General features: G+C 39.6%; 1 protein-coding gene across 3 annotated transcripts in view; it reads left to right on the forward strand.

Moving 5' to 3' along the window:
- The window catches only part of bcas3 (BCAS3 microtubule associated cell migration factor), a 205,445-nt gene that overhangs the window by 27,304 nt on the left and 151,167 nt on the right, over positions 1-26,974 (forward strand). For all 3 annotated transcript variants that reach the window (XM_057350698.1, XM_057350699.1, XM_057350700.1), the window contains exons 12-15: positions 3,233-3,403; positions 5,687-5,780; positions 17,610-17,743; positions 24,491-24,755. In XM_057350698.1, coding sequence (XP_057206681.1) covers positions 3,233-3,403; positions 5,687-5,780; positions 17,610-17,743; positions 24,491-24,755 — 664 coding nt within the window. The remainder of the gene's footprint in view (positions 1-3,232; positions 3,404-5,686; positions 5,781-17,609; positions 17,744-24,490; positions 24,756-26,974) is intronic.

Genomic DNA, 26,974 nt, shown 5'->3' on the forward strand with positions numbered 1-26,974 from the left:
TTTGTTTAACTATTTATTTATTTTTTTTATTTAACTATTTATTTTTATTATTTATGTGACTAATTATTATTATTTTATTTTTTATTTTCTTAATTACTTTAACACTTTTTGATATAGCAGTGAAGACTGATAAGAAGGGTGATGAGATCAGAAATTGGATTGGGTCCCTCACATATACACGAAGCACAGTTGTTACCTAGCATAATAGATAATATCTATAATAAATTAGCATTATTTTAGATGATAATATTTTTGGTCAGTTTTTGACTGCTTATTTTATAAAGTATTTGACAATATTTTTGTTTGGCAAGTGTTATTCTTTGGCCCTGACTAAATATTATGTAGCTCAGCAAAAAAAGTGTTAAATGATCTCGATTGATCATCATTTGTTTGAAGATACTGCTTATTTTACAAACTTTCAGATATTTTGTTATATGCAATAAAATTAATAGATTTTTGCATGAATCAAGTTTTCAACTGCTTTTTGGGACCCTTTTGTAACACACAGTCTTTTGTACTCACTTTGTCCTACACATGCTTTGTCCCCACTTGCGGCATGATTTTTGCACAAACGATTTCACGCATATCTTGCTGACAGACCTCACATTCATATGAACATTATTACTTTTGTTTTATAAAGATTAAAGCCAGACATTTTTCGGTAAGATCTGACATTTATAAATGTGTGCGGTTGGCATGTTGGTCCAAGAAAGGCACTGGCGTAGCATCCCCACAGAGTGTAAAAATCGTTCAACATGGCGATGAAATGATCCATTCATTTTTGCATCTTGTTCGTGCATTTGTAAAGCACTGAATACCATTTTTAAAAAGAATGTTTGTTTTTGTTCTACCAATTATTGGTCTAGTAATCCATAAATTTTGCAAGTTGACTTTTCACATGAATATATAGAAAGCATGTTTTAAAGAACCTTACTTGGCAAGAACACAGACCGACCATACACCGTCCCTCTGTTAAGATGCACGATTTTGGATCTCATGTTAGCTTCTGTAATTGCATTTTGCGCATTTGTTTGTGTACATTCCGTCATGCTTTCTTTCCCGTTGGTCCTAAATGAAGCTCATAATCCGAACCGTGCTACCCGTTTTAGCGTCAGAGTACCAGAGAGGTCTCAGGGTAGGGATTCTAAGACCCACTAGAGTTCATTTAGTGGTGCCAGAACCTCAGTGCTTAACCTTTCATATGGTTCCAGTCTCCTCTCCCGCTTGCTTAATTGATTTATTAGGCCCACATCTGTATTCCCTGGCTGCCGGCCTGATCACCGGCTAACAAGCGCTAACGGCTTACGTGAGAGAAGTGCCATTAGCCTTAATGGCGGTATACATCAAAAGGAGCACAGCAAAGGTTAGCGGGGAGCAAAACAAGGTTAAAAAAGCCTTGATACGTAGACAGGCCGTCTGCAGACGGGACTGTGATTTATAACCATCTCCTCTGCTCTGACACACGGTCCCTGTGCTGAGTGGCTCTGAGTGCGGCCGTCTGGGGGCCGGAGGGGGGGCATCTCCCATCAATCCTGTAACCCAATCACGAAAAAGGGGGAGGGAGGCTTTTGGAAAATTGAATTCTTGCAAGGCACCGATTGTGTAAATGAGCGGGATGCGACCGAAAAAAGAGATGTCGCAGGGTCGGCCGCTAGTCTGCTTAGGCGCCCCGGGGCTCTGTTTTCAAACCTGTGCAGTTGTGAACCATGTTTGAGGTAAGTGGATAGCACAGCTTAAGCGGGGCCTCCTCGGGTTCTCACTTAATGGAGTGAGCGGAGTGTGTGCGGGTAAGTGTTTGTATGCGTTTAGGAGTGTGTGTACGCGCGTCTGTCTGCCAAGGCCCCGGAGAGCTTAATCAGGCATTCAGGCCGAGCGGCAGCATCAATACCTCGTGGCGCCTGTGTTTGTTGGACCCTTTGGAGAATGCTCTGACAAGCCCACTAACTGACTGTGTGTAAATTGCCTTGCCCCATCAATTATTAAGAGAAGCGTTTGCCTCCTAATTGATCAACACTAATGTGTTTTCTAATCACTGCAGTTAGAGTTTTTAGTGCTAATCCAAACAGTCCCCATTGATCAGGGGAGGCGCGGCGCGGGGAGGGGGCGGGTGGTTGGTGGCAGACACTGTACCGACCGAGTCTGATTCCAGACTCCTCATGTGCTAAGTCTCGGGCTTCTCATCACAGTTCATATCGCTGAGTAAACATGGACACAGACACTCAAAATTTTATGTTAGGATGCGTGTCTTTCGCACACCTGTTTGTTGACATTGCCTCATGTGACATCAAAAACAAACATGTTTTTCTTGTAACTCCTCAACAAAATCTCTGGATGTGGGAACCTTTGTGTGCGGTATTGATTGGAGTGTTGCAATAACACTTGGGATTGGTTCATTTTGGTTGGCCCCAATTTTTTTATTTTACTTGCTTATTGAACTTTTTCCCATAAACACAACATTTGCTGTTAATGTTATATACAATATATACACATAAATGTTTAACTAAAAAATAAATAAACTAAGAACAAAATCCAAAACAAAGAGAAAATGCACAAATGTTGTATTAATTAATGTGTGTCTGTGTTTTATAAATATAAATTACGGCTGTCAAATCTATTAATCGTGATTAATCCATTCCAAAATAAATGTTTGTGTTTATATAATAAATGTTTGTGTGTCTTGTATATTTATATTTATATATAAATACACAAACAAACATGCATATATTTAGGAAATTTGTATCAAATATATATACATTTATTTATTTAAATAATTTATATATTTTTAAATTGTTGTTGTATATTCATGCACGTCTGTGCATTTATATATAAATATACACGCCACACACACATATATGAACACAAGCATTTATTTTGGAATCGATGAATAGCAATTAATTGATTTGACAAAACTAATATAAATCATTTTATTTTAAACCTATTTAAGTTCTTTGTATTGTGATGTTTTTTGACCGTGAAGCACTTTTCTGCCCATTGCTGAAATGTGAAAATTTTAATTTTCATTACTGTAATACAATAGTAAAACCTATTCTGTTGGAATTTTTTTATTTATATTAAAACAACCATTATTTAAGTTGAATATATCACACATTCTCATGTTGTGTAAATGCAATGTTAGATTCACCAAAAATCTAATTCTAACATTCAAAAATAATTAAAATGAAAGCTTTTTTGTTGTGAATTTCTCTCATTTATTTCTCTTGCTTTCCGTCAGACATTGAAGACCGGCCTGACCATGGTGGGCAAGGTCGTGACTCAGCTCGCTGGTACTCTGCCATCTGGGGTGCCTGAGGAGGAGGGCACGACCCACAGCGGCACCCGTCGTAGTCCTCACCAACCTGGTGTGATCACCATCATAGACATGCACACTGTGGGAGAAGGACAGGTATGAAACACTCATTATACATCATAATCCACTTCAGATCAGGGCTACAGATAACATTAGTGTGAATGATCGAATACAAAACCTATGGCAGAACACTCTTGCTCTGTTTACATTACACGCTTCTCACGTTTGACCTTCATCCCGAAGAGTCCAGATTCATTCCCGTTTTCCTCCGAGATGAATAATCCATTAATCCCATTTATAACTCATTCAGTATTAGAGCTTCTCATAGCCCAGAGGGTTTTGTCATCACCTTGTCATAAGAGCACATGCTCCACCATTTGCTCACAGACTCCGTGCCAGGCCACAGTCTCCTGATCCCGTGATTTAGACACTTCCTGTGGCTGTTTCCCTGTTGGCTGGCACAACTGTAGCCTTTTAGCATGAGATTACAGGGAGGTCATTGGAAGAGCACTGCCTGGTTTGTCAAGGCCTGAATATGTGTAAAACCAGGAGGTTTTTTTTTAGATCTGCTGTTAGGGCCGAGCTGAAAACCTTTTTTAGGCATATGATCGCTTTAATAGAGCATTATGTTTAAAGGCCAGCTTTATTATTTGTAGTTCTCCCGTTCAAGGATTTTTACTTTGAGAGAGGTTAAGTTGCAACAGGTTTCGCTATCCTTTTTTCCAGTGTTGACGCTGACCCATGTAAATAGATCCTCCCATTTTGTGGGCTATTAAAGTTTGATGCTTAAACCCTCTATTCCCCAATGGGTCTACCGTGAGCTGACTCACATGATACACACATTCAGAGGTGTGCCTCTGCTGCTCTATTTTATTTTAAAATGCCCAGAGTTTCCTGCATTTATACCTCCCATCTCCAACAGCTTGTCGCACCAGAGCAAACCTCTCAGGAAGCTCCGCTCTTCCCAAAGCAGACTCGGTCTTATTTGTAGCCCTTACACAAAATAACTTCATCGAATTGACTGTCAATGCTATTTTCCCGTGACTCCAGCAACGGTCTCCGGTGTTTTATTTAATTTCCCATCTCCCGCCTCTCACATTGTCAGGGGACGACACGCCCCTACCCCTCATCATCATCCACCTTACACAGCTATTTGTTTCTCGCTAAAAATGTATTTGCGCTTTGGAGCTATCCACGCACGAATACTTTACCAAAGCGATAGTATATTCCCCTACAGAACAACATTGTCTGTTTTTGCCCCCCATAAAAGCGATCTGGTTTGTGTCACGGATGCATTTTTTGCAGTCTGAAATAAGTGTCTGGGTTTCAGAGCGAGGCTGTTTTCTGTTTGGACTGGATCCTATTAAAAAGCTGCCTTGCTCCTTAATGCAACACTCCGCTAGATTTATCACTCTTCTCTCCGGCTGTCTCATGTCTGGGCTTAGTTATAATCTCTTTCATGAGCACATCTAACAGAGAGAAACTGACCAGAGAATAGCCCCTTGTGGAGCAACGCTCTCCTCTTTCTTCCTTTCTCTCTTTATCTGGTTTTTCTTTCTTTGTGTAAAAATGATACAATGTAGAATAAAGTTTTAAAGGAGTAGTTCACTTCAAAATCCGCCCCCATTCACTTTCCATAGTCATTTTTTTTCCTACTATGGAAAGTCAATGGGGGTGAACTACTGTGAACTACTCCTTTAACAAATACATGGTAGTGATACATAAAGGGTAGATTTACATATTCACATTTAGACACTTTTAGCTTTTAACCTCTGGAAGTCAAATTGTGGAAAGACACGATAAAGTTTCCTCGTGGTGTGTGCGTATGTTTAACTCCTTTCTTTCTCATCCTGTCTGATGCTGAGCTGTTGCTTTATGGAGTTTGGCATAACATGCACATTGAGCAAATTGGAAATGTAAAAACTGACTGGTACTGTAGAATACCAAAATCAATGTATTTTGCAGACCATGTGCAATTTAACGCGGAAATCTTCCGTGGTAGATTAAAGTAGACGCAAGGATAATTGTCAAGCACTCGCAAGTGGCAACATGTTTAGGGCTGAACGGCATACTGGAGGTGGAATGGATGACGATCATAAAAAATGTTTAAAATGGAAAACGTTTCGTCCCATTTTTTTGGTCAATACAGTGGAACACGACTTGGAGCAGACGTTGTTTAAACAAAACGCCAAAACCTATTTGCGTTACTGTGATTACATCGTGTGTAACTGTGAAGATCAGATTGCCCAGGCCGTAGTAATGCCAATGACCAGCTTTTTGTGTCTTAAACACCGAGACATGAGGTAAACAAGAAGTCAGCCTTTATTTGTGCGGCTCCGTCAAGTTACTATAATCGTACTGTGTGTTTTTACGTTTTAGGTTCTGGTTAGCGAGGATTCTGATGGAGATGGAGTGATTGCACATTTTCCAGCACATGATAAGCCGATATCCTGCATGGCGTTTAATCCAAGCGGTAAGTGAACACCTCACAGCGACGCCTCAGTGAGTCCTACCAAAGCACAAAACTCCAGACACTTGGGCGGCAGACATTTCCATGCTGTGTAATGCTGTTGTAATGGTTGTTAAAGGGGACATACAGTACAGGACAGTCTAAAGGGATAGTCTACCCAAAAATGAAAATTCTGTCATCATTTATTCACCCTCAAGTTGTTCCAAACCTGTATAAATTTCTTGGTTCTGCTGAACACAAAGGAAGGTATTTGGAAGAATGTTAGCAATTTTTACCTCCGGGACAATATTGACTACAATAGTAGGGAAAGTTAAAATGGTGACCTCATCATCTTCCCCAAGAGTCACTGTCTGCTCATTTGAGAAGCAGTCTGCGTTATCTGCTGGTGAACCTGCCCCCGGGGGCAGACTCTGTTATACATCTGTCATTTTAACTCTCAGTTGTCTGTTCTTCTTTTTCATCTGGTCTTACTTTAACACATAGGGACTCTTCTGAGGTCATTGATCTTGTTCGTGTCTCTCTCCCCTGAAGTGTATTTGAGATTCACAAAGCTCTCAAAATACCTCGAGGACTGAACAGGTACAGTTTCAACCCACAAATATGAGACGTTCTCACTCTTTTCAGAAGGTGTGGGATAGGTTCATAAATCATAAATTGAACATTTAGTCAGCAATGTCACAACATTCTTTAGTTATCATTAGGGATGCAATACATCATCTGCTTAAGCAACAGTGTCTCTTGCATTAGTGAGTACTAAGCCACTGCATTGACCATTTTAATGGATTTCATGGCAGATGAAAAACCAAGACAGGATTCGTCCTTAACCTGACCTTGAACGAACGTCCTTGCCCATTTTGACGAGACAGTTATCTGATCACTTTTCAATTTTAAATGTAGTCATGTTTGTTTCTCCGGATATGCAGTGCGGTCACAATGGCTCATTGTGAGGTGTTTGTCACAGGTCCTCATAATAAGAAAGTGCTGAAAGCTACTGATACCCATTTCCCGTATCTTTCAATTACTTGTCCTTTTAAATGTACAGTACAGTATGGCAGACCACATTGAAGACGAACCAGGAAAAATGATTTTTCTATAGTTTCCTGGTTCTCAACTCATTTACATTTAGTCATTTAGCAGACGCTTTTATCCAAACTGACTTACAAATGAGGTAAACAATGGAAGCTATTGGAAAAACATAAGGACAACAAAAAGCATAAGCGCAGTAAAACTGGTCTCATATAGCCCACCACAGTATACAAAGCTAAGTTGTTTTTTTTAAGGATAGAAAGAGTAGAAAAGAGATAGAATTCCGAACTAATCGGTCAGGTGCTGACGGAAGAGATGTGTTTTCAGCTGATTCTTAAAGATGGCTACAGAATCTGCTGATCTTGTAGCAGCGGGCAGATCATTGGACAGATCCAGAGAAGGTACGTGAGAGTGATTTTTTTTCCCTTTTTGGGATGGCACTACAAGACGTCGTTCGTTTGCAGAGCGTAGGGATCTGGCGGGTACGTAAGTCTGTATTAGCGAGTGAAGATATGGGGGTGCCGGACCAGTGGTGGTCTTGTAGGCCAAGAGCAGAGCCTTGAATTTGATGCGAGCGACTATAGGGAGCCAATGTAACTTAATGAAGAGAGGAGTGACGTGTGCTCAACTTCAAGCAATCTGTGAGCTTTAAATACTGGACTTGCTAGTCCTGTCCGTGGTAGTAAATACCATGTTTTTAAATAGTTTTCAGTGTTACTGAACAAGGTTTTGTGTTGTAAACTATAACAACATTGCTTTTGATAGCACTTGCACGAACCTGTATTGAACTTGCAAGTGAGTCAAATCTGGAGAATTAGACCACAGGTAATTGTCTTGGCTTTGGACGGAACATGTTTGTCTCTAGGTGGCGCTATTGGTTAACCTTTAGACCTTAGAGCAGCAAGCAACCTTTGGCCCATGAGCATGTGTGAGGCAGACCTGTAGTTTGAAGGTGAAGTCAATGTGTGTTTACCACTGTCACCTGCATAGGGGCTGTTATTTTTTTGTAGAAAACTGCAGTGGAATGAAGAACATGGCAAACACACTTTCAACAATCAAGGTCTAACACTAAAAGAGATCAGGGACATTAGTTATACAAATATTGGTGCAAATCTCTGTGTGTTTTTCTTAGATCTTACCGAGTTGAAGGTCTGAATAGAAACTGATAGCAAATACATCCTATCGATCTACAATGCTGCTGAGTGTCACTAGCGAATCACATGTAGGTCTCAATAAGGATGGCCCAGGGTCAGTGTGATGGGACTGTCACTCACCCTAACAGACCAGTCCTGACTCCTGCATTGTGAAGACTTAGAATGGAAACTTTAAAACAAATCACCATTTTAGATAACAGCAGGGTGCTGTAAACTTCAAACAATTTAACCGTACACCTGTCAACTTCAATAATGGGATGTGTCTGTTATCATCTCATTTTCTAAGGCATAAATCAAGTGGCTTTAAAGTGATAGTTCACCTAAAAATGAAAATTCTGTCATCATTTACTCACCCTCTTGTCATTTCAAACCGATATGACTTTCTTTCTTCCGCAGAACACAAAAGAACATTAAAAAATGTTGTTGACCAAACAACGATGGCAGCCATTCTCTTGCATTGGTTTTGTGTCCATACAATGGAAGTCAATGAATGCCACCACTGCTCGGTTATCAACATTTTTCAAAATATCTTCTTTTGTGTTCTGCGGAAGAAAGAAAGTTGTACAGGTTTGAAATGACAAAAGGGTGAGTAAATGATGACAGAATTTTAATTTTTGCGTGAACTATCCCTTTAATTCTTGTTTTGAGTGACTGTATTAAATAGTTTGCCACCAAAAAGGCTGGAGAAAATCTCCTTGGTCCTCGATACAGAAAAAGTCAAACAAAAACTGGCTAAACGTTCCCTCAAGAATTTTCATCTTTGTTATTTACATTCCTGAAATCATTACACACATTATCAAAAACAGGTCTTTGAGATTTGCAAGAAATGCCATATAAGCAGTCAGGTAATGTACGCAGCTTGACTTTAACTAGAGGCACATTTAACCTCTGTTGCTCGGCTGTATTTGTCCGAAATGAACTTTTCAAAGCCACAGGAGAAAGTGTCGCACCAGCCTCGGGCAACCGCAGAATGTTTTGACTTCATAGAGGGAAAAGGTAGAAATGACTATGTGGCGACGGGACATTGACTGAAAAGCACAGAACAATACCAAAAGACGAAAAGCAGTTATGTAAGAAGTCCAACCCAACAGTGTGTTTTGGACAAACAACAGAAAGTGAGGGTAGAAAATGGTGACCGGTCTGTGTGCCGGCGCTTCTGCTGTGGTGTTGGAGGTTCTATTCATAGATGTGTAATGAAAGGATGTTGCTCCGAGCGGCGGTGCTCAGGACTCACTGTAACCAGAGTGTCCGATAATCACTCCTTGTCCTTTTTTTGAGGATTTTTCTGCAAAAGTCGATAGTCCAGTGAGAAATTGGTATACGGAACCGTCACATATAGCTTGAGGGTGAAAAGATCTCACAGCTGTTGAGACTCACTGTAATTGAACTGATAAGCATCAAGGAAGCCGCTCTCGCGAGACAGCTTAGTTGAGCGCTGTTCATTTTTTGGCAGTTCAAGTGTTTGCTTGTAGACTCACAAAGGGGATTATGATCTGAAGAGCCTGTTTGTCTGTTGCTGATGATTTCTTGTCCAAACTTAAACTTACAGTGGGGTCCACAATGAAAATCTGTTTCCAATTTTAAGGAAATATGCCTTGAAAAATGTAAAACAAAGAGACGGTGTAAAAACAATGTAATGAGCAATTGTTCTAGGTCACTCATCAAATGTAAGCAAATATGTGACATTGATCATATTAATAGATTTGTGGAAAAGGTCATATTTCTATGCCTTTATTAAAGCACTCAAGGTGCTCTTTGGAACATTATCATATTATGCAGGGATAACATGCATCATGTGTCCATTCCAGCTCATTTGTCTGCTGTCTTAAAGGGACATACCGATGAAATAATCTAACTTATCACTTATAATGTTGACAATGTCATTTGTAACGAAAAATAATGACAAAATCATATTTTTTCCCTTTGTCTTTCCATCTTTTCTTGATTGAAACAATCTACTCAAAGGTAGCAGTTTAAAGGTCCAGTTCGTAATTTTTGGAAGATCTATTGACAGAAATGCACATAACTATGTCTTCAGAGGTGTATAAAGACTTTAGTGAAGCGTTATGTTTTTATTACCTTAGAATGAGCTATTTCTATCTACATACACCGCGGGTCCCCGTGCATGGAATTCACCATGTTGTGTCTACGGTAGCCCTAAACAGACAAACTGCTCTTTTTGTAAATGCACGATCTCCAAAGAAGCGAAAACGTGACGACATCTTAGTCCTGTGTGAGCCACTGTAGTGCTTCGAACGGGAGGGGGGAGGGGTGGAGTGAGCCGTTGGTTGTAATTCACAACCTCACCCTAGATGCTGCTAAATTCGTTCACTGGACCTTTAAGAATGTATCTGAGCTCCTCTGATGCATTGAAATGCTTGTTGGTGGGGTTTAATAGATGTTGATGTTTTGTGGGGTTTAAAGGTGTCAAGATTCACATTCTGTGGGGTTTAATGGAGCTGTGACAGTATATCAGATTTCTTTTGTGCCATGTCTAAACACAGAGGGACAGTCAGGAGGGGATTAAAGACCCAGCCTGCGATATAACACTTTAATGCACATTGCAAGCAAAGAGCAGGGCATTAGTGGAATTTGCCTGGAGCATGAGCTCTATTTTATAATGGCATTATAAAAGCTGATGATGTGCGTATTTATTTTTGTAATGTTCCTTTTCCCCTTAATCTTCGGCATACTTTTTTCCAGATATCGAAATATTGCACAATAGCTGTTAAAATCCCAGCTCTAATAAATTATCCGGCCAACCTCCCTCACCCACCCCCTTCTCTTGTGTTGTTATTCTTTCAGAAGATGTGTATACTGATTTGTCTATTTTTTATCTGCATGCAGTCATGCATTGAAACATACATTTTGGGGTTTTTACTTTTTTAAACTAAATTTAAAGAGCCAATATTTCACAGGAAATACAGTTATAGGAATGCATATGCAAGGCAAAATATTCAGTTCTAGACATATTAACTGTTAGTACAACAAAAACCTTGTAGGCCGCTGTCTGCATTTTTAATGATGTTTCCAAAAGGTGATAAAAGCAGTGTCATGGGAAGTCCGTCTCTCAGTTTGTAGCTGTAAAACTCTGGTCAGATGCTTTGGTTTCAATGGAAACATCCTCTCAAATCCCCCCTTCATTCCTCTTTGCAGATTCCTGATCCGAGGTTCCTTCTCTTGGTCACCACCAGTGTCTAGTTTGTTTTTGTAGGAAGGATTGCCTGTGTGGACCACATTTTTGCTGACAGCTTTATGCTTTTCAACTTTTCAACGCTTGTGTTAGTTTACCGAGCCGGTCGGTTTTAGCCTTCAAAAGTTCCCCCAGATTTGCAAAAAGCATCCAGGGTTTCTTTGCCAAACACCTTGGGTGTGATGAATCGTGCATTGTCCTGAGAAAATCTTAAGCTTATTTGACAAATGAACAGCATTTACTTAAGCACAGCATAAATAATTGTGAAATCCGGTTTGTTATGGTGAATGTTTCATAGGATTAATTAGCCAGCAAAAGCCTTTAGAATGAAAGAGAGCAGAGAAAGGAACAGGAATTATAAGAAAGGATTAAGTTCTTGCTTCCTACAGTCTGTATCTTATCTACACTCAAAAAAATATTTAGGCCTAATTAAGATTTATGTATGTTGATTGCATATAAAATTTCCATCCATTTGGATTACATATTTTTTACCTAAACAGGGTAATAAACTTTATGTGATATTTATTAGTATGTCATATATAAATGAAACGTGTAATAATGAGATTTATGTAATTGTATCAATAAATCTGATTTGATTCAAATTCATAAGAAACAGGATAAGGTATCCTTACATAAATGCTATTTAATTAAAATGCATCACATTTAATTAATTTTATAGAGTATCTTAAAATGAATTTATACATTTATATTTATTTACTCCTTCCCAATCACAATATTCTACATCACAATCTAACTACAACACACAAAAAAGAACATTCAGACCACATAATTTCACATTTGATCAATTTATTAATATTTTAAGACATTTAACTATTTTATAACAAAACTTAAAGGTTAGCAAAAAGGGAATAACAAAGAAAAAAATACTTTGAAGAAGGAAATATCAGTGTATATAAAATATAAAGCATCGCAAATTTCAGTGCTTGGACTTTTGGTGACAGCTTGGTTTTATCCAGTTCCATCAGGATTTTCTAAAATTCTTCAAACTTGTACTTGAGGTCTTTCTGATTGTTAAGATTAAGGGCATAAATGAGTCCAAAAAGCATCCAACATCCAAGGGTAACACTCAGCAGGTTTCGCAGAACTTACACACATTCAAGTGCCATACCAACATCTGTAGGTTCGTCTCCAGGATCAACACCTTCTGCCCAAATGACCCAGATTCTTATTGTTGTTGTCTGTACAGTACAATCCCAGATTTAGCCTCTTCACTTTCATAGTCCTGGAGGATAAACAAAGAAGAATGAGTTTTGTCCCAATACTAGTCAGTGTTATTTAGAAATTTTTAAAGCATGTTGTTTTGCAAACTCTGACACTCTGACAACAGGTTTGCACAGGTTTCATAAAATGTACTCCATTTACCATGAATGCCCTTCAAGTTTGCCAAGGCTACTTTTGTAAACCTGCAAGCCAGCAAATCAACCTAAATGTATTGCGATTCTTCCCAGTGCCATTTTTGGTTTCTGGACTAATTAAAAATGCAAGCACTGAAAAAAATTATGATGCTCGAGTGATATGCTAGAAAACAAAGATATTAAATTACTGCAAATTTAAATATACAAATTTTCAGTGTTTTTCACAGTTCTTCCCATTTTATTTATTTGACTCGAAGATTTTTTGTATTCGAATTACAAGAGGAATCGTTCCAGCCGTACTGCACACTATACAAAAACGGGTATAAGCTAGACTGTGATGCCAATGAGAACTTTAAGAATCAATGTAAATTTATCCTTAAGACATTTATAACATAAGGAGTAGGTTGACATACACTTACCACATAGTCTTTGACAAGTGTCTCAGGTATTTGTTGAGGTAGACACATAGGCACTTCAGGATCAATCAAGCTTAACAATTTCTGGAAAAAAACATGAAATTAGTCAGCGATTTACAACTTAAGCAAGGCTACATTTTAAAGGGTGTTGTTAATTGTCATAATTTACTCACCCTCATGTCACTCCAAATCCATAATAATTTCTCTCCACTGACAGTCCATGGAGATACCACTTTAAACCTTAAAAGTTGAGGAGATTGTAAAGCTATTTTATAGCAGATTAGTCAATATTTTTCTACAAAATTCCCAAGTTTTGAAATGAACAAACCATGCTCTTATATAGTACAACGTTTTTTTTTTCCATATTGTGGTCCCAAAACTGTTCCTATCATACTTCAGAATACATTTTAGTGGGTTACGTTACTTCTTGACCCACCCATTAATACTGGTCAATGAGAAAAAGGTTTAGTTTATGAGCACCACGTAAACGATAGCTACCTAGTGGCCTAGACAAAAACTTCATAGACAATGTATTGAAATCAGTGTAATACATTATAGACATCACTAATAACACATGTGCATATGCTAAAAACAGACACATTTAATCAAATCTAACTTGCCTTCCAATCAGGTCACGATCCAAACCACTCCAATGCAATATGGCGAAAAGAATGTTACATTTTTGAATGACCGTTGAACTATCACCGACTTGAAATGTGCAGTACCGCCACCTACCATCTGGAGTATGGATTGGCTTTATTTCCACTTAAATTTTATGCAAAAAAACTCATACAATTTAACTAATTGGATCTGGCTTGTTGTGCAGCTAGTAATATTTAAACCATATACATACTATTTATTTGAATAAATCTAATAGTTTTAAAAGTTAACAGATTTATATTGATTCTAAGCAATCTGACTACATACATTTTGAAAAAATGATTATTTAAATAAAATCAAAAGGATACAAATACTTAATTACAAAGTCTGCCATGATTCATTTTTTTGAGTGTAGAGATTGCGAATTTAGCTCATTTATCTGGTGCTTTTACATAAAACACATCTGCTTTAGGCTGACTGAGCTTTAAAAAGAGACGTCTTTTCCACCTCTGAGTGTGAAATAGGTATCAATGTGCTTTTAGGCATCATCTAAATTCACAAAAAAGGTTTGTTTCTTAAAAATTGTGAGAGATCTGAGAGACCGGACTAAACTCGGAAGTTTATTCCACCTACATTGTTATATTTTAACAATTTGTTTGGCGTTAGTTGTGAGTGTTCGCTGTGTTGCTATTGGGTTTTTATGTGGTTGCTGTGTTTTTTCTTTCCTTGAGATGAAATTGTCACTTAAAAATCAGTAACTCAGGTTTGAGCGCTTTATTCTTAGACGTAGTGTTCGAAGAAATGCTCTTTGGATTTTCAAAGAATTCTACCAAGTGTTATTCAGTGTTTTATAAGTTTCCTGCTTCTTTCATTTGTTTATTGCGTACATTGGTTCATTTGTTCAAACACATATATTTAACTCTTTCCGCAGATTCACCCTACTATCAGCATAGGATATGTGTGTGGGTACCGCGTGGGCCTAGTGATAACCTGCTGTTCCATTCTTATTGTGTGGACGTGACCTCGTGGTCACCTTGGTTACACCGATTCCATAGAAGCCGAATTTCGTTGAAGTGTTGTATTAAAGCAATGATTGCCTCCGGCCGAGAAAAGGCCTTTATGATCTATTAATATTCAAGCGCTTACAGGTGGTTTGGCTGTAAAGCAAATACATAAACATTCTCCTCCGTTAGGCTTGAATGCGGATCAAATGAAGCGTGGGCACCCTTTTCTCCTCCCACTTTTTTATTTTTTCCCTCCCGTCTTCGAAGCTCTCAATTGAATTGTGGATGTGGTTTTGTAGCTAAGAGCGTTGAGTGCCACTCCAAGCCAGCATGGCCACAGGAGCAGTCTGCCATGTTTAAAGAGCATATCCTCTGTACCGACGTGCCTAGATAAACAGCGTCCGTGGCCGCGAGACGTGCTCGTAACTAAGCCCCTTCTGGAATCCGCAGCAGTCATCCCTGCAACCCAGAGGAATGGAAGTCGGCATTACTTCTCGCCTGGCTCACCGCGCCAGGCCCCGGTACGCCGCCCGCCCCATCCTTAGCGCCACGCACACACGCACAAAAGCAGCCTCCAGGTTGGGATCAAACAGCCCAGCTTTTAGAAGTTCCCACTTAGTCTGTAAAAGATTAACAAGTTATTGACTGCATGTTGACCCATGCAGGTCTCCTCCTCTGCTTAGTACTGTTATCTGATGGTTGGAGTGAGGGTGGCCTCTGGACTAAGTGAGTGTTGCTTGCTCCAGGCTTGAGTGGGTGGCTTTGATGTGAGATGCGCAACCTTCTGTGTGTGTGTGTGTGTGTGTGTGTGTGTGTGTGTGTGTGTGTGTGTGTGTGTGTGTGTGTGTGTGTGTATGCGTGTGTTCCACAGCTTTTTATAAACACCTCCATAAGTGCAGCATGACGAGAGAGGCCATCCAGCAGACTCACAAAGGCCCGCAAGCGCGCACACGCGCAAGCATTCGATCGAGCGTCGTGCGTTTACGACTGACGCAAGGACAAAGCGCAGTGATTGAAATGTTTATTTGTCCTTTCACGTTAAATTGTGTAAAGTTCACATCGTTGGTCGTAGAGTGCCCCGATTCCCAGCATCCTCCCCTTTAAGGTTTATCCACATGTTTATAATTTGAGATTTCCTCTTTTTCAAAGGTCTTTGGCAAGTGTTGTTCATTTGAAAGGGATACTTTTCCGACTTTGCCAAGTCGGAGGGCCTCTGTGTTCACTTTTCAGGCTGCTGAGATCATCGGAGTCGGTCGGCTCGGACACTTTTAAAATAACTTCGATGGGACTTCGCAGATCGTTTTCTTGTTTAGGGGAAAACAACATCAACACAGCAGGAATGAAAATAGAAGCCACCGCATTCAAAGTCCCATGATATTTGTAGGAATTGATTCATGTAGAGGGACGGATTTATCTCACACGCAGGGAAACCGTGCGGTTTTCGCTCACATTTCTTGCTTAAGGTCATAAATAATGCTTTTGTCTGGGAGACAATGCGTTATAAATAGGACGTGTCAAAAATCGCGGGTTCCTAAAATGTATGGCAGCTTACCAGCACCGAGAGGCTCTCTTTTTAATTTAGCTTCCCGCGGGCTAACCAACTGACGCCTCTCTGCGAGGTCCTGTATTTCAACAAGGCCGCAAGAGCCCCAGAGCTGGGTTTCCAGTCTCCTGCTGGCTTTTGGAGAACAGAGTGTACCATCAGCAAACTCGCGTCCCGGCCAAGCCTCATCTGTCAAAGCCAGGGTGAGCGAGCGAGCGCCGGGCGGCAGGCGAGAGAGAGGAAGCTCCCAGATAAACATACCGCAGCGCCTAAACTCCTAATCACTCCGCGCTTCCGTTTGTAGCCACTATAATTAGAAGGCACTCTTTTCCATGTATTCCCAGTTGACGCAAATGCTTCTTGTGGCTTGGCACCTCATTTGGGGCGTGGGTTACTTTTTGGCCAGGCCGTAACTTGGTTTAGTCTTCTGATACAGCATAAATAGCTAACCGCTGTCTAATTCACTGGCCGACTGTGTTTTTCTTTCTCGTAGGCGCAATCTCAGCGTGACCCTTCCTTCGCCCACCGCATCCCTTCCCCCTCGCTTCCTGTCTTGCCGCTCGCTTAGATGACAAAGCCACACCTTAAGCAGATGCTAATTTCGAGTGTCAAAACTAAAACGCAACATGGGTAAAAATAGAGTGGATGAGCTCATCCAGGACATCCTTTGTCGTCCTATTTTTCGCACACGTCGGCAGCCGTTTCTTCTGATCTTCCGACAAGCTTTTCAGATTTGTCAGACCACCCAATAAAGACGCAACTGAAACCCCTCTGTTCTAAAGATCCAACATTGGAAAATCGCTAATTATTGTCATGTTAAATTACAGCAGGCATATTGCTAGGCAGAAGCTAAATCCATTTTAATCCCAGTCTCGAAGAAAGTTTCCAAAGCAGTAGTGACCTGACTTTCATGTGTGTGGAAAAATAGCCTGTTGTCCCGTCACACTGCTTTTAGGAATAAGTGTGTGGAGTTGCGTTTTCACGGAGGTTAGATTTGGGATTTTTCTGGTGTGGTTTAGTAAACGTGTTGTTTACAGTAAGAACTTCTACTTTGTGTAGTTTTTCTGACTTCAAATAAAAGTGGGAAAATGAGAGGCTGTGTCATCAGAGGTTCCACTTGGGTTCTCCTGCGGTTGTGTTTAAAACGGATCCGCGTACTCTTCTGCCCTGACAGCTGGAGGAAGATCTCGGCATGTAGTTAATTCTAGCACACAAATTGCAGTGGAAATGCTATGGAACATGTTTGCCCTTTACAACCGTGTAAACGTGTCTCATTAAATGTTTAGTTCTTGAAGGCAGCCACGGTGCCATCTTTTTGCAACTTATGTTCTTCTCGGTCAAGTTTAAGTCCGGAGTTGTTTTTCGGGGAATGACACAAGCCAGATGCAACAGAAGCACCAGGTGTTCTAACCACGAAGTCAAAGTTGGGACAGATTCTGAAAGCTCAGATTTATTGCTTTTGATTGCTCATCAAATTTCTATAATGATTTGAAACATAAGTTGTTTTTTCTCTCTTTCAGGTATGTTGCTGGTGACTGCAGACACACTTGGCCATGACTTTCATGTTTTTCAAATCTTGACTCACCCATGGGCGTCCTCCCAGAGTGCAGTTCACCATCTGTACACTCTTCACAGAGGAGAGACTGAAGCTAAGGTAAATCTGTAGAGGGTATGCAAGTGATGTCACTTTCCCACGCGAACACCACGTGAACACCATGTGAACACACCAAAACACGCTCCCTTGAGTGGCCAATTACTTACAATGCTTAATTATTGCTTACAATGATATGTTGCACGGAATTGCGTTTCCTGATAGTGTCCACTGACACCTGGTTCCTTTGTAACTCGTAAGGATCACCGTCGAGTCCAACTGCTTTTAATTTCAGCAAATAATTGCGTGTTTTAGTCCATGTTTCTTTGTTCTAGTCGAGCCATTTTGCTGCGTGTTTTATCACTCATGGGAACGTATGTCATTCCAAACCTTTATGGCTTTCTTTCTTCTAAGAACACTAAAGATGATATTTTGAAGAACTTTGGTAAACAAACAATATTGACCCCCTTTGACCTCCATTGTATGGACAACCACTGAGACATTTCTCAAAATATCTTCTTTTGTGTACCACAGAATAAAGAGTCATAGACAGGTTTTAAATGACATGAGGGTGAATAAATGATAACAGAATTTTTATTTTTGGATGAACTATCCCTATAATCTATCCATTGGTGAAAGCTGAAATGTCAATAGAGTGTAAGCGTAGTTTAGAAATAAACCGTACCATGTGTTTTATGGTGTGACAGCAAAAATGTATAAAACAAACAAAATAATTGTATATTATTTATATTTATCCTATACATTTGCATAATGTATTTTCATTGTTTTTCTTCTTCTAAATTTTTGCGTGCCATAGGACACATTTCTCATCTACCCATAGTTATTTTTTTGTCTATGCCACACTGTCCTTCTGGTATACACAGACTCTGAAACACAAACTCATATCCTCCAAATGGAGGCTGTATCAATTAAAAACTGTCTTGGATTGGCAAGAAATGCATGGACAGTGTGGGATATGAATCACACTTCAAAGCTCACACACACACACACATGTAAACTCGTGCTTTTTTGGGGGGAGTTATTGGGATGAAATATTGCTTTTCCGGGCTCTTTTAATCATTAGCATAATCATTTAAAGTCTTTGTGGGCCACCCACAACTGTTTACGGTTGCCTCCACTTGTACGTCTCTGGAAATGTGCAATTTGAACATGCTTTTCATCGTCCGTGAATCCCTGCGTGTTATCTAAATACTGTCAAGAGACATGTACCATCGAGCTCCACACAGAGCAGAACACAGCACTGCTGTCTGCACCATCTCTGCCGGTTCTGCTGTATGTACAGTAGACCAGCATTTTTCTTTTTCGATCCGTTTAGCTAAAACATGACGGTGCGTTACATCCATTACTTTCTTGCACACGTAAAGCATGAACGTAACCCACAAAGTTTTGTTAAATATTCCTTTACCGTTGCAGCTGCAAGACCTAGTTGCTATTCAGCTGTCTACTAACTAAAGGTTAAGAACATCGTGGCTTGTTTTTGTGTAATGAGAACTTTCACCCCCAGTTCAAAACAAAATTACGTGGTTCCATGTGAAATATTTATAATATGCTCTTGGCGGTTGGTCTTTTCTTATTTTCCGTGGTCGCCGAATCCAGTTTTCTACACTCTGGAATCCAAAATCCTGATATAGTTAGTGTTGTCAATGTGTTTTCAATCACCAGGACTGCTCAAGAAAAGTTGCTAAAAATACCTCAGACAGCTGCTGAGAGCTTAGATTGTGCTCCTGACCGGAGCTTTTACTGTTGCACCTCAGGGTCAAGCTTCAAGCTTATAACACCTATGACGGGGTCGGCAACAGGCGGCCAGTGGGCCAAAACTGGCCTGCCAGCAATCATATCTGGCCTGTGAGTATGTGAGCGAAGCGGGGAGCGGTGCGTTAATATTTCTTGCGGAGCGGAGAGCGCCTTTCTGAAAATTCCGCTCCGCTCGCTCAATCTCGGAGTCGCTCGCTCAGCCCTCTTGGTGATTTACTTTTTTGCTGCTGGATTATTGTCCCATGTACACCGCATGAGCCCAAAGCCTGAATAATAGCGCAACGGCATGCGCGTCAACTACAAACACCTTGTCCATTTGCAGAGGTGCGCGGGCGACAAGAGGTTTGTTACATGCTCGTTTCAGTTCTAAAAAACATTACAACATTTATATTTATTTCTCTTAAGAAGACATTGTGTCACTTACCCAATTTAACAGTTGCTTTTCTGAAATAAAACCTGAATAAACCTCGATGCCGGCCGAGGCCGACAAATGTGATCTCCAGAGGACGCATGCAGCCTTCGGAGAAGCAGCTATAGTTTGTCCAAGTTTCTATAAGTACATTCTAAAATGCTGTAACGATTGAGGTTTGACGTTTTAAGACCGCATTTCCCCTTGTTTTGGTCTATTTTTCGTTTGAGCCTGTTTCTTTTATTAACCTCCGTAATAATAAAGCTAGTGCATTTCATCTTTTGTGCGTTTATTTTGAATGTTGCACTATGGCAGCTGGGAGGAATATGTTCACGGAAATAAAGTAACGAAAATCAAATATACTTTATCAGTTATTATACAGTTATTTTAGGCACTCTTTAAATAAAAAATGACAAAAATATTGGCTGTAATGTCACAGAATGTCACACTGAAACATAACTGCTCTTTTTCAGCCTACTATTAATATTTCGCTCAATGACTGTGCGCTTCGCTCAGTCGCTCACGGACCTATACAGTATATATGGACGGATATATAATATATAATTATATAATAACTATATTTTTAGAAGTAGCCTATTCAAGTTGTATTTTTCATCAACAAATTTCTTAAATTATCCTTTAACTATGTTCTGGCCCGCTTTCTAGCGGCAAATTTGTTCCCAAGATATCAAAAATGATATCTTGGGATGTGAGGTCGTAGTCAGGGGACGGTCCCACTGCGCTATCGTGGTTCAACATCAACTCCTGGATTTTTCTTTAGTCATTGTTAATAGACCATTTGGAAGTGCCGACGACCTTCTATAATTTTGTCGTTTTAGCTCAGCGTTATAAATCCAGAAGCAGCTTTTTATATGAAACAAAATTTGGATTTTTTTATCTGGAATGAGAGCAAGATTATCTGCTTTCAGTCGTGTGCTTTCAAACCTGGCCCATTAGCCTAAATACAATTGAGACCATAACGAGGTATAGGGTGTCTCGACCTCTGATATTTTTTCATATCTGTTTTTTTCTTTTAGGAATGGTCTTAGTAGTCATTTTTAAAAGTTAATAGCCGTCTAGAAGAGTAGACGGCATGTTTTATTTCTATAGTTATTGTTCGGGTTGAATAGTTTAAGGGGACATCTGAGGACATGATCTGATCATTTGCATCTGCCAAGGCTTGGTAATCTATCTGGGCGCTTTAAAGTTTAATTTACTTTTGTGATCTATTAGATGATTGCACAAATCAGTTTGGGAAATAACTCCAGTGATTTCGTTTTCTTCTTTCCCAAATGCTGTTTCATGCATTTAGCCTTGCAGCTGCTCCACCACAATATCTCCTCTAGTTGGCCAATTGTAAGGTTTTATTTGCTTAACTTGAACTAATATTTATCCAGAAAGGGCCTAGACCCTTACTTGCTCAGCTAGTGTCATGTTTGGAAACACACACAAACCTGTTCTCTGCTCCGCTTCCTAGAACTTGCACTCGCACAGTCCCGCTGACACTTTCTGTCTCAGCCTGCTTTCTAAAAGCATGCCAGACATATTTGTCCCATTTAAATCCTTTTTACATGACAAATATTAACACTACATTCAAATGAATACTGTTTTATTATGTTATGTGCATTTGAGTGCTGTGTAACTCTGTGAAGCAAAGTCAGGTGATGTCTATAGGCAAGACTTGTAGTTTTCAACTTGTATTGCCCTTTCTACATTACGGCTATTAAAGGAAAAGTTCACCCAAATATAAAAATTCTGTCAAAGTTTATTCACCCTCATGTCGTACAAAACCTGTATATCACTCTTTCTTCTGGAACCCAAAAGAAGATATTTTGAGAAATGCCCATACAATTGAAGTCAATGGGGTCTAATTTTGTTTGGTTACCATTGATTTTTTTTATATATCTTATGTTGTGTTCTGCATAAAAAAGAAAGTCATACAGGTTCGAATTATCAGTTTAAAGTAGTTTTTTTATTCCAAAATTGCATTTGTCCCTTTGCCCTTCAAGTGCACTCCACACCGGGTCAAATATGCTGAATTGCAAGCAGTGTTCTGGCCTGTGGGTGACGTTTAAAGTTCTTACCTCTGCTCCTTTTCGTCAAGGCGTCATTACCTTACCCAGCACCTCCAGGCATGGCAGAGAGCGTGTAAAACATTCTCATTTCGCCTTCTCTGTGAGCACGGGGCCGAGGTGGCCCGCAGCTCCGCTGAGATGGAAGAGGTGGTTAATGTGTCACCGGCTCATGCCAGGTTTGCTGCCTGGCCATGCGTTGGCTTTGATCTGGCATTGTAAACAGCTCAAACTGCAGAAAGCAAGCACCCTCCGAGACGCATTATCTTGAGCAGAACAAATAAAAGAGACGATAATGCCTCGTGGGTATCCGCAGGCACCCGGCCTTATCTGGCTGTGCTTGTTCTGACTACCAGGAACGACCTCAGTGTGCGTGAAGGTAAATAACTCGCTGCTGATGGCCGGCGTTGCCCGAGGCTGTACACAGTTTTAGCTGTTCGGAGCAGCACATGACTGACCAAATAGCTCATTTGATTTGTTGCCCCTCTTGTGTCTGGTTAACTATTTTAAAGTACTGCTTTGGTCACCTGAAAAAAAGCACTTACAGAGCTGTAAAATAAAACAATGGAATGGCATTGCTAGGTCACTGGTGCTAGTCATCGCTGATCTCTTGATTGGCATGTTCACCGTAATACTGATGTGAGACAGATAGAGCAGAATGGCCTAAAATCAGACTGATCTCCAGACAGATGCATTCCAGAAACTGATGGCTATCCATAAAAGTGTTGTAGAAGAGCCATTAGGTGTGTCTTGCTGATGACAGTGCACCGTATGGTAAGGACAAGTGTAAAATTGCTAGAAATTTCTCTTGAGGAAGGAGGTTCACACAGGACATGGTCTTGTTTAAAAATATTTAAAGGGATACTCCACCCAAAAATAAAAATTCTGTCATCATTTACTCACCCTCAAGTTGTTCCTAACTGATGAACACAAAGAAAGATATTTGGAAAAATGTTAGCAACTGACATTTCTGAGACGTAATAGACTACCATAGTAGTTTTTGAAGAATGTAGGAAAGCAAACAGTTCTAGGGCACCTTTGACTGCTTTCAGTGATGTCACAGAAATCTCAGTTGCTAACATTTTTCCAAATATCTTTGTGTTCACCAGAACACAGAAATGTATACAGGTTTGGAACAACTTTGGAGGGGGGTACTGTAATTCATGACAGAATTTAAATTTTTGGGTGGAGCATCCCTTTAAAGGTCAGGGGCCTCATTTATCAACAGTGCATAGAAAAATGTTCTATATTTTGTCCTACGAATTAAATTTATAATGTGTATGTGTACAAAAAATCTGAATTTATCAAACGTGCGTAAACGGTTTTTAGGCACACCAGTGAGTAATCATTGTTGATAAATCCCACATGTTCTTAAGCGCCATGCTCATTCACGTTCATGGTCATTTGCATTCGGAAACGCCCCCAATGAACCATATATGGTGACAAAACCTCCCTTTATATATCACATGAATGTGCTCTGTGCTCTCACTAAACAGATCACAGCGGCCTTTGAAAACGCATTCTTTGCTCAATGCATGTTTTGCTCAATTTTTGGTTTTTATTGCTAATTTCATAATTATTTATAGGAGATTTATTTTGCATAAATTCAAATGTTCAGAAAAGAAACCGAGTTTTCAGTTCGTTTTTTGGTGGAATTGCAATGTTATTATGATTTGGTAAAGCGATGTAGTAATAGAAATGCAATAAGATGTTAAAATGTTTTAATTTTTGATTAATATACAAACCACTTTTTGTTCTTTTTCAGTTTTTGATGTTTTTTTCCTTTTATTGATTTTTTCATGAAGTGTTCTGTAAGGTGTGTTTTTACATTGTGCTTTCAATAAAAGAAGGTTTGCCAAATCATCCAGCAAAATGAGATCAGCCATGACACTATAACTACATTTCAAATGATTTCCCATCTGTCTTTTGTAGCTTCTCACACCAATTATACAAATGTCTAGGTTGAACTGAATTTACTAATTGAGTATTTGCAAATAAATGACACATGTAACACACGGTGCCACTTTCTTTTTGTAGTATCGCTGTTCTACCACTGCGTAACCATGCTCAGATGTGTGCTTTTATTTACACACAATTTACGTATAAGTACAAGTTGGTAGATCCCACACTTTGCGTGAAACTGTTCTTACACACTCACTATGCACACATTTGTGTGTACGCACTGTTGATAAATGAGGCCCCAGGTGCCTTACACTGAACTGTTCAGGTTTTCCTGCCAGTAACTTAAATCTTTTGATCAGCGTCAACACCTTGGCGTGATTACCTACACTTCATTCCTTTCGGTCATCCCGTGACACACTTGGGAGATTTTATCTCTGCCTCTTCACCAGAAACTCTTATGTCACTTACAAGTTACAATACATGAAATACCAATGGCAACAGTCTTAAATTGTGAAAGCCATTGCTTTAAAGTATTATATAGACAACAAGCCTCTTCTCTCAGATTCAAATAATAAATCAAATCAATGACAGGCTATTGTAATCAAAGCTAAACCCCACAATGTGTTCAGCGTGTCCTGTTTGTTCTCCTAGGTGCAGGACATCTGTTTCAGCCATGACTGCCGTTGGGTGGTGATCAGTACTCTTCGTGGCACCTCGCACGTCTTTCCCATCAATCCGTACGGTGGAGCGCCATGCGCCCGAACCCACATGTTTCCACGCGTGGTCAATCGCATGAGCCGGTTCCAGAAGAGCGCTGGGCTGGAGGAGATCGAGCAGGAGCTGAGCAGTAAACAGGGCGGCCGGTGTAGCCCCATTCCTGGACTTTCTAGTAGCCCGTCTGGGTCACCACTACATGGTGAGCAAACACATGCTGTTTTGAGAAAAAAAGTGGTGTGTATTGTGACAGGTGAATTTTTTACCAAGAGATCTCAATCTTATATTAAGATGTTACAGGGATCGTGCTTTGTTAGAAAAATGCTGTCATATGCACATTCTCTCTCTCTTTCCCTCTGTCTCTGCATACATACACATCGCTGTATATATACAGTATTTGAGGTCTGTAAAAATACAGAGCAGCTTTTCTGTTCATTTTCTGCCAATAAATGCAAATGGAAACAATATTTTTGTTTAAGATTTAGGAGAAATATTGTTAGTAGCTCGCAGAATAAAACAAAACTGATAATTTTACCTGAACACATACCTATAAATAATCAATTCAGAAAAACTGAAAATAACTTTGAAATGGTCTCGTCATTTTTTTCCGTGGCTGTATGTACAGTTCAGAAGTTTAGGGTCACTTGAATAAAATATTTTTCATGATTTAAAAAATCAAACAATTTGAATTTGAAGGCATACAGAAGTAACGTATGTCTGATTAGAAATTATGAATATTAATTATGTAGAGAAAAATATAATTTATATATAACATTATTTTGTTGTCATTTTTGTTTTGCAATAAGAAAGAAAATTTAAAAGCTTTGAAATTAGATAACTAGGACTAAATAATAAAAATGCAGCCAATAAGGGTGTAGAGTAGATGGGAGCTGTTGTTGTTGTTGTTTTTTTTTTTAAAAAAAGCAAATTCTAGGCAAAGGCTGTCTACTTTAAATATGTCAAAACAATGTTGTTTTTTTACTAACAAATAATTTCCAAGTACATTTGTGTCTTTCCATCATTTTAATGAGAAGTAAATAAGTGACCCGAAACATTTCTGGCCATTTTGGGGTTAATGAAGTCACCCCAGCAGACCTTGTGGTTTTGCCCATTCACCTCTGTCACAATACCGTGTGATGTTTGTCAAACACTGTCCCTGGCTGCAAACACACTCACACTGACCACATCTGACCGTACATACACGCACGCACACGCTTCTCATGTCTGTGCTGATTTCCACAGGAGCTGGCATGCCTGTCAGTGATGTTTGTTTATCAGCACTCCTCAGTCCACAAAACAGAGGTCTTCTGATTAATCAATAGCCTGTACCTGTTGCTTATATACACACTGGAGGCTTCATTCAGTCATGGGGTGTTTACAAAACTTCCAGAGTTCAACAGAGGCTCACCTACTCTGTCACCCAAAGTCATCTGTCAAAGTCAGTGTTGGCCAGTTACTTAGTAACGCGTTACTGTAGTTTGATTACTTTTTTGGTAACGGAGTAATTTATCGCGTTATAATTCCTAAAATAGTAATTAGATTATAGTTCCAAGCCCAGGTAACTATACCTTACAGCTGCATTACATTTTTGCCGTTGTATCGTTTTATCATTTAAATTATAAAAAGCGAAATAGCTTTTTCAAAGTCTGGATGCCTGCCTGTCGCACCCGCGACGTCATCAAACTGAAACGCGCCTGCTCGGAGAGTACTACCAAAGCCACTCCATGGAAAGCCTGCCACCTTAAGCTAAAAACTCGTAACGGCCAATGCTATCGCCACGCGGAACGCAGGCAAGGAGACTAGACACCGGATATGATTGGCTGAGGTGCCTCTCGTGATCGATGTTAGCCTTTATGCTCCAATTGTAAGTATTACAGACCCATACATCTCCCTATCACAAGACAATCTTTGGCACTACCAGCGAAAACAAACTCAGCATGTAGAGAGAAACGTATGCGTTCTGTAGCTGGAAATACAATCATTATTTTTTAGCTTATTTCTGTCAAAGGCAAGAACATTGTTGTGCGTTGTCGGTCATGTGGCGGTAAGCAAAACCCTCTCTCCCGCGAAAAACAACCTGAAAGGGCAGTACATTATGGTTAAACTTCTGGAGAAAGTAACGTCACCGGGCACGGAGAGAAGTGAATCAACTTCTACGGTCGAGTGCCATGCTGCTATTAGCAACATGTTATGTTTTGTCAGACTAGTTTTTGCTGCTCTAACGCTATTATATTTGTTAAATGATGAAGAAATCATCATAGAACTATGCAGAAGCACTAGTTAAGATATACAAGTTATAAGAAACTAAGGAGAGACCTTTTACATTATGGAGTATGCAGGTTTAGAAATACTAGTTAACATATGAAAAAATGTTTTAAGTTAAAATGTCAGATTTAATTTTTATTATTATTTATGACAGGC

The sequence above is a fragment of the Triplophysa rosa genome, linkage group LG14 (genome assembly GCF_024868665.1).
Source record: "Triplophysa rosa linkage group LG14, Trosa_1v2, whole genome shotgun sequence".
Classification (NCBI taxonomy): domain Eukaryota; kingdom Metazoa; phylum Chordata; class Actinopteri; order Cypriniformes; family Nemacheilidae; genus Triplophysa; species Triplophysa rosa.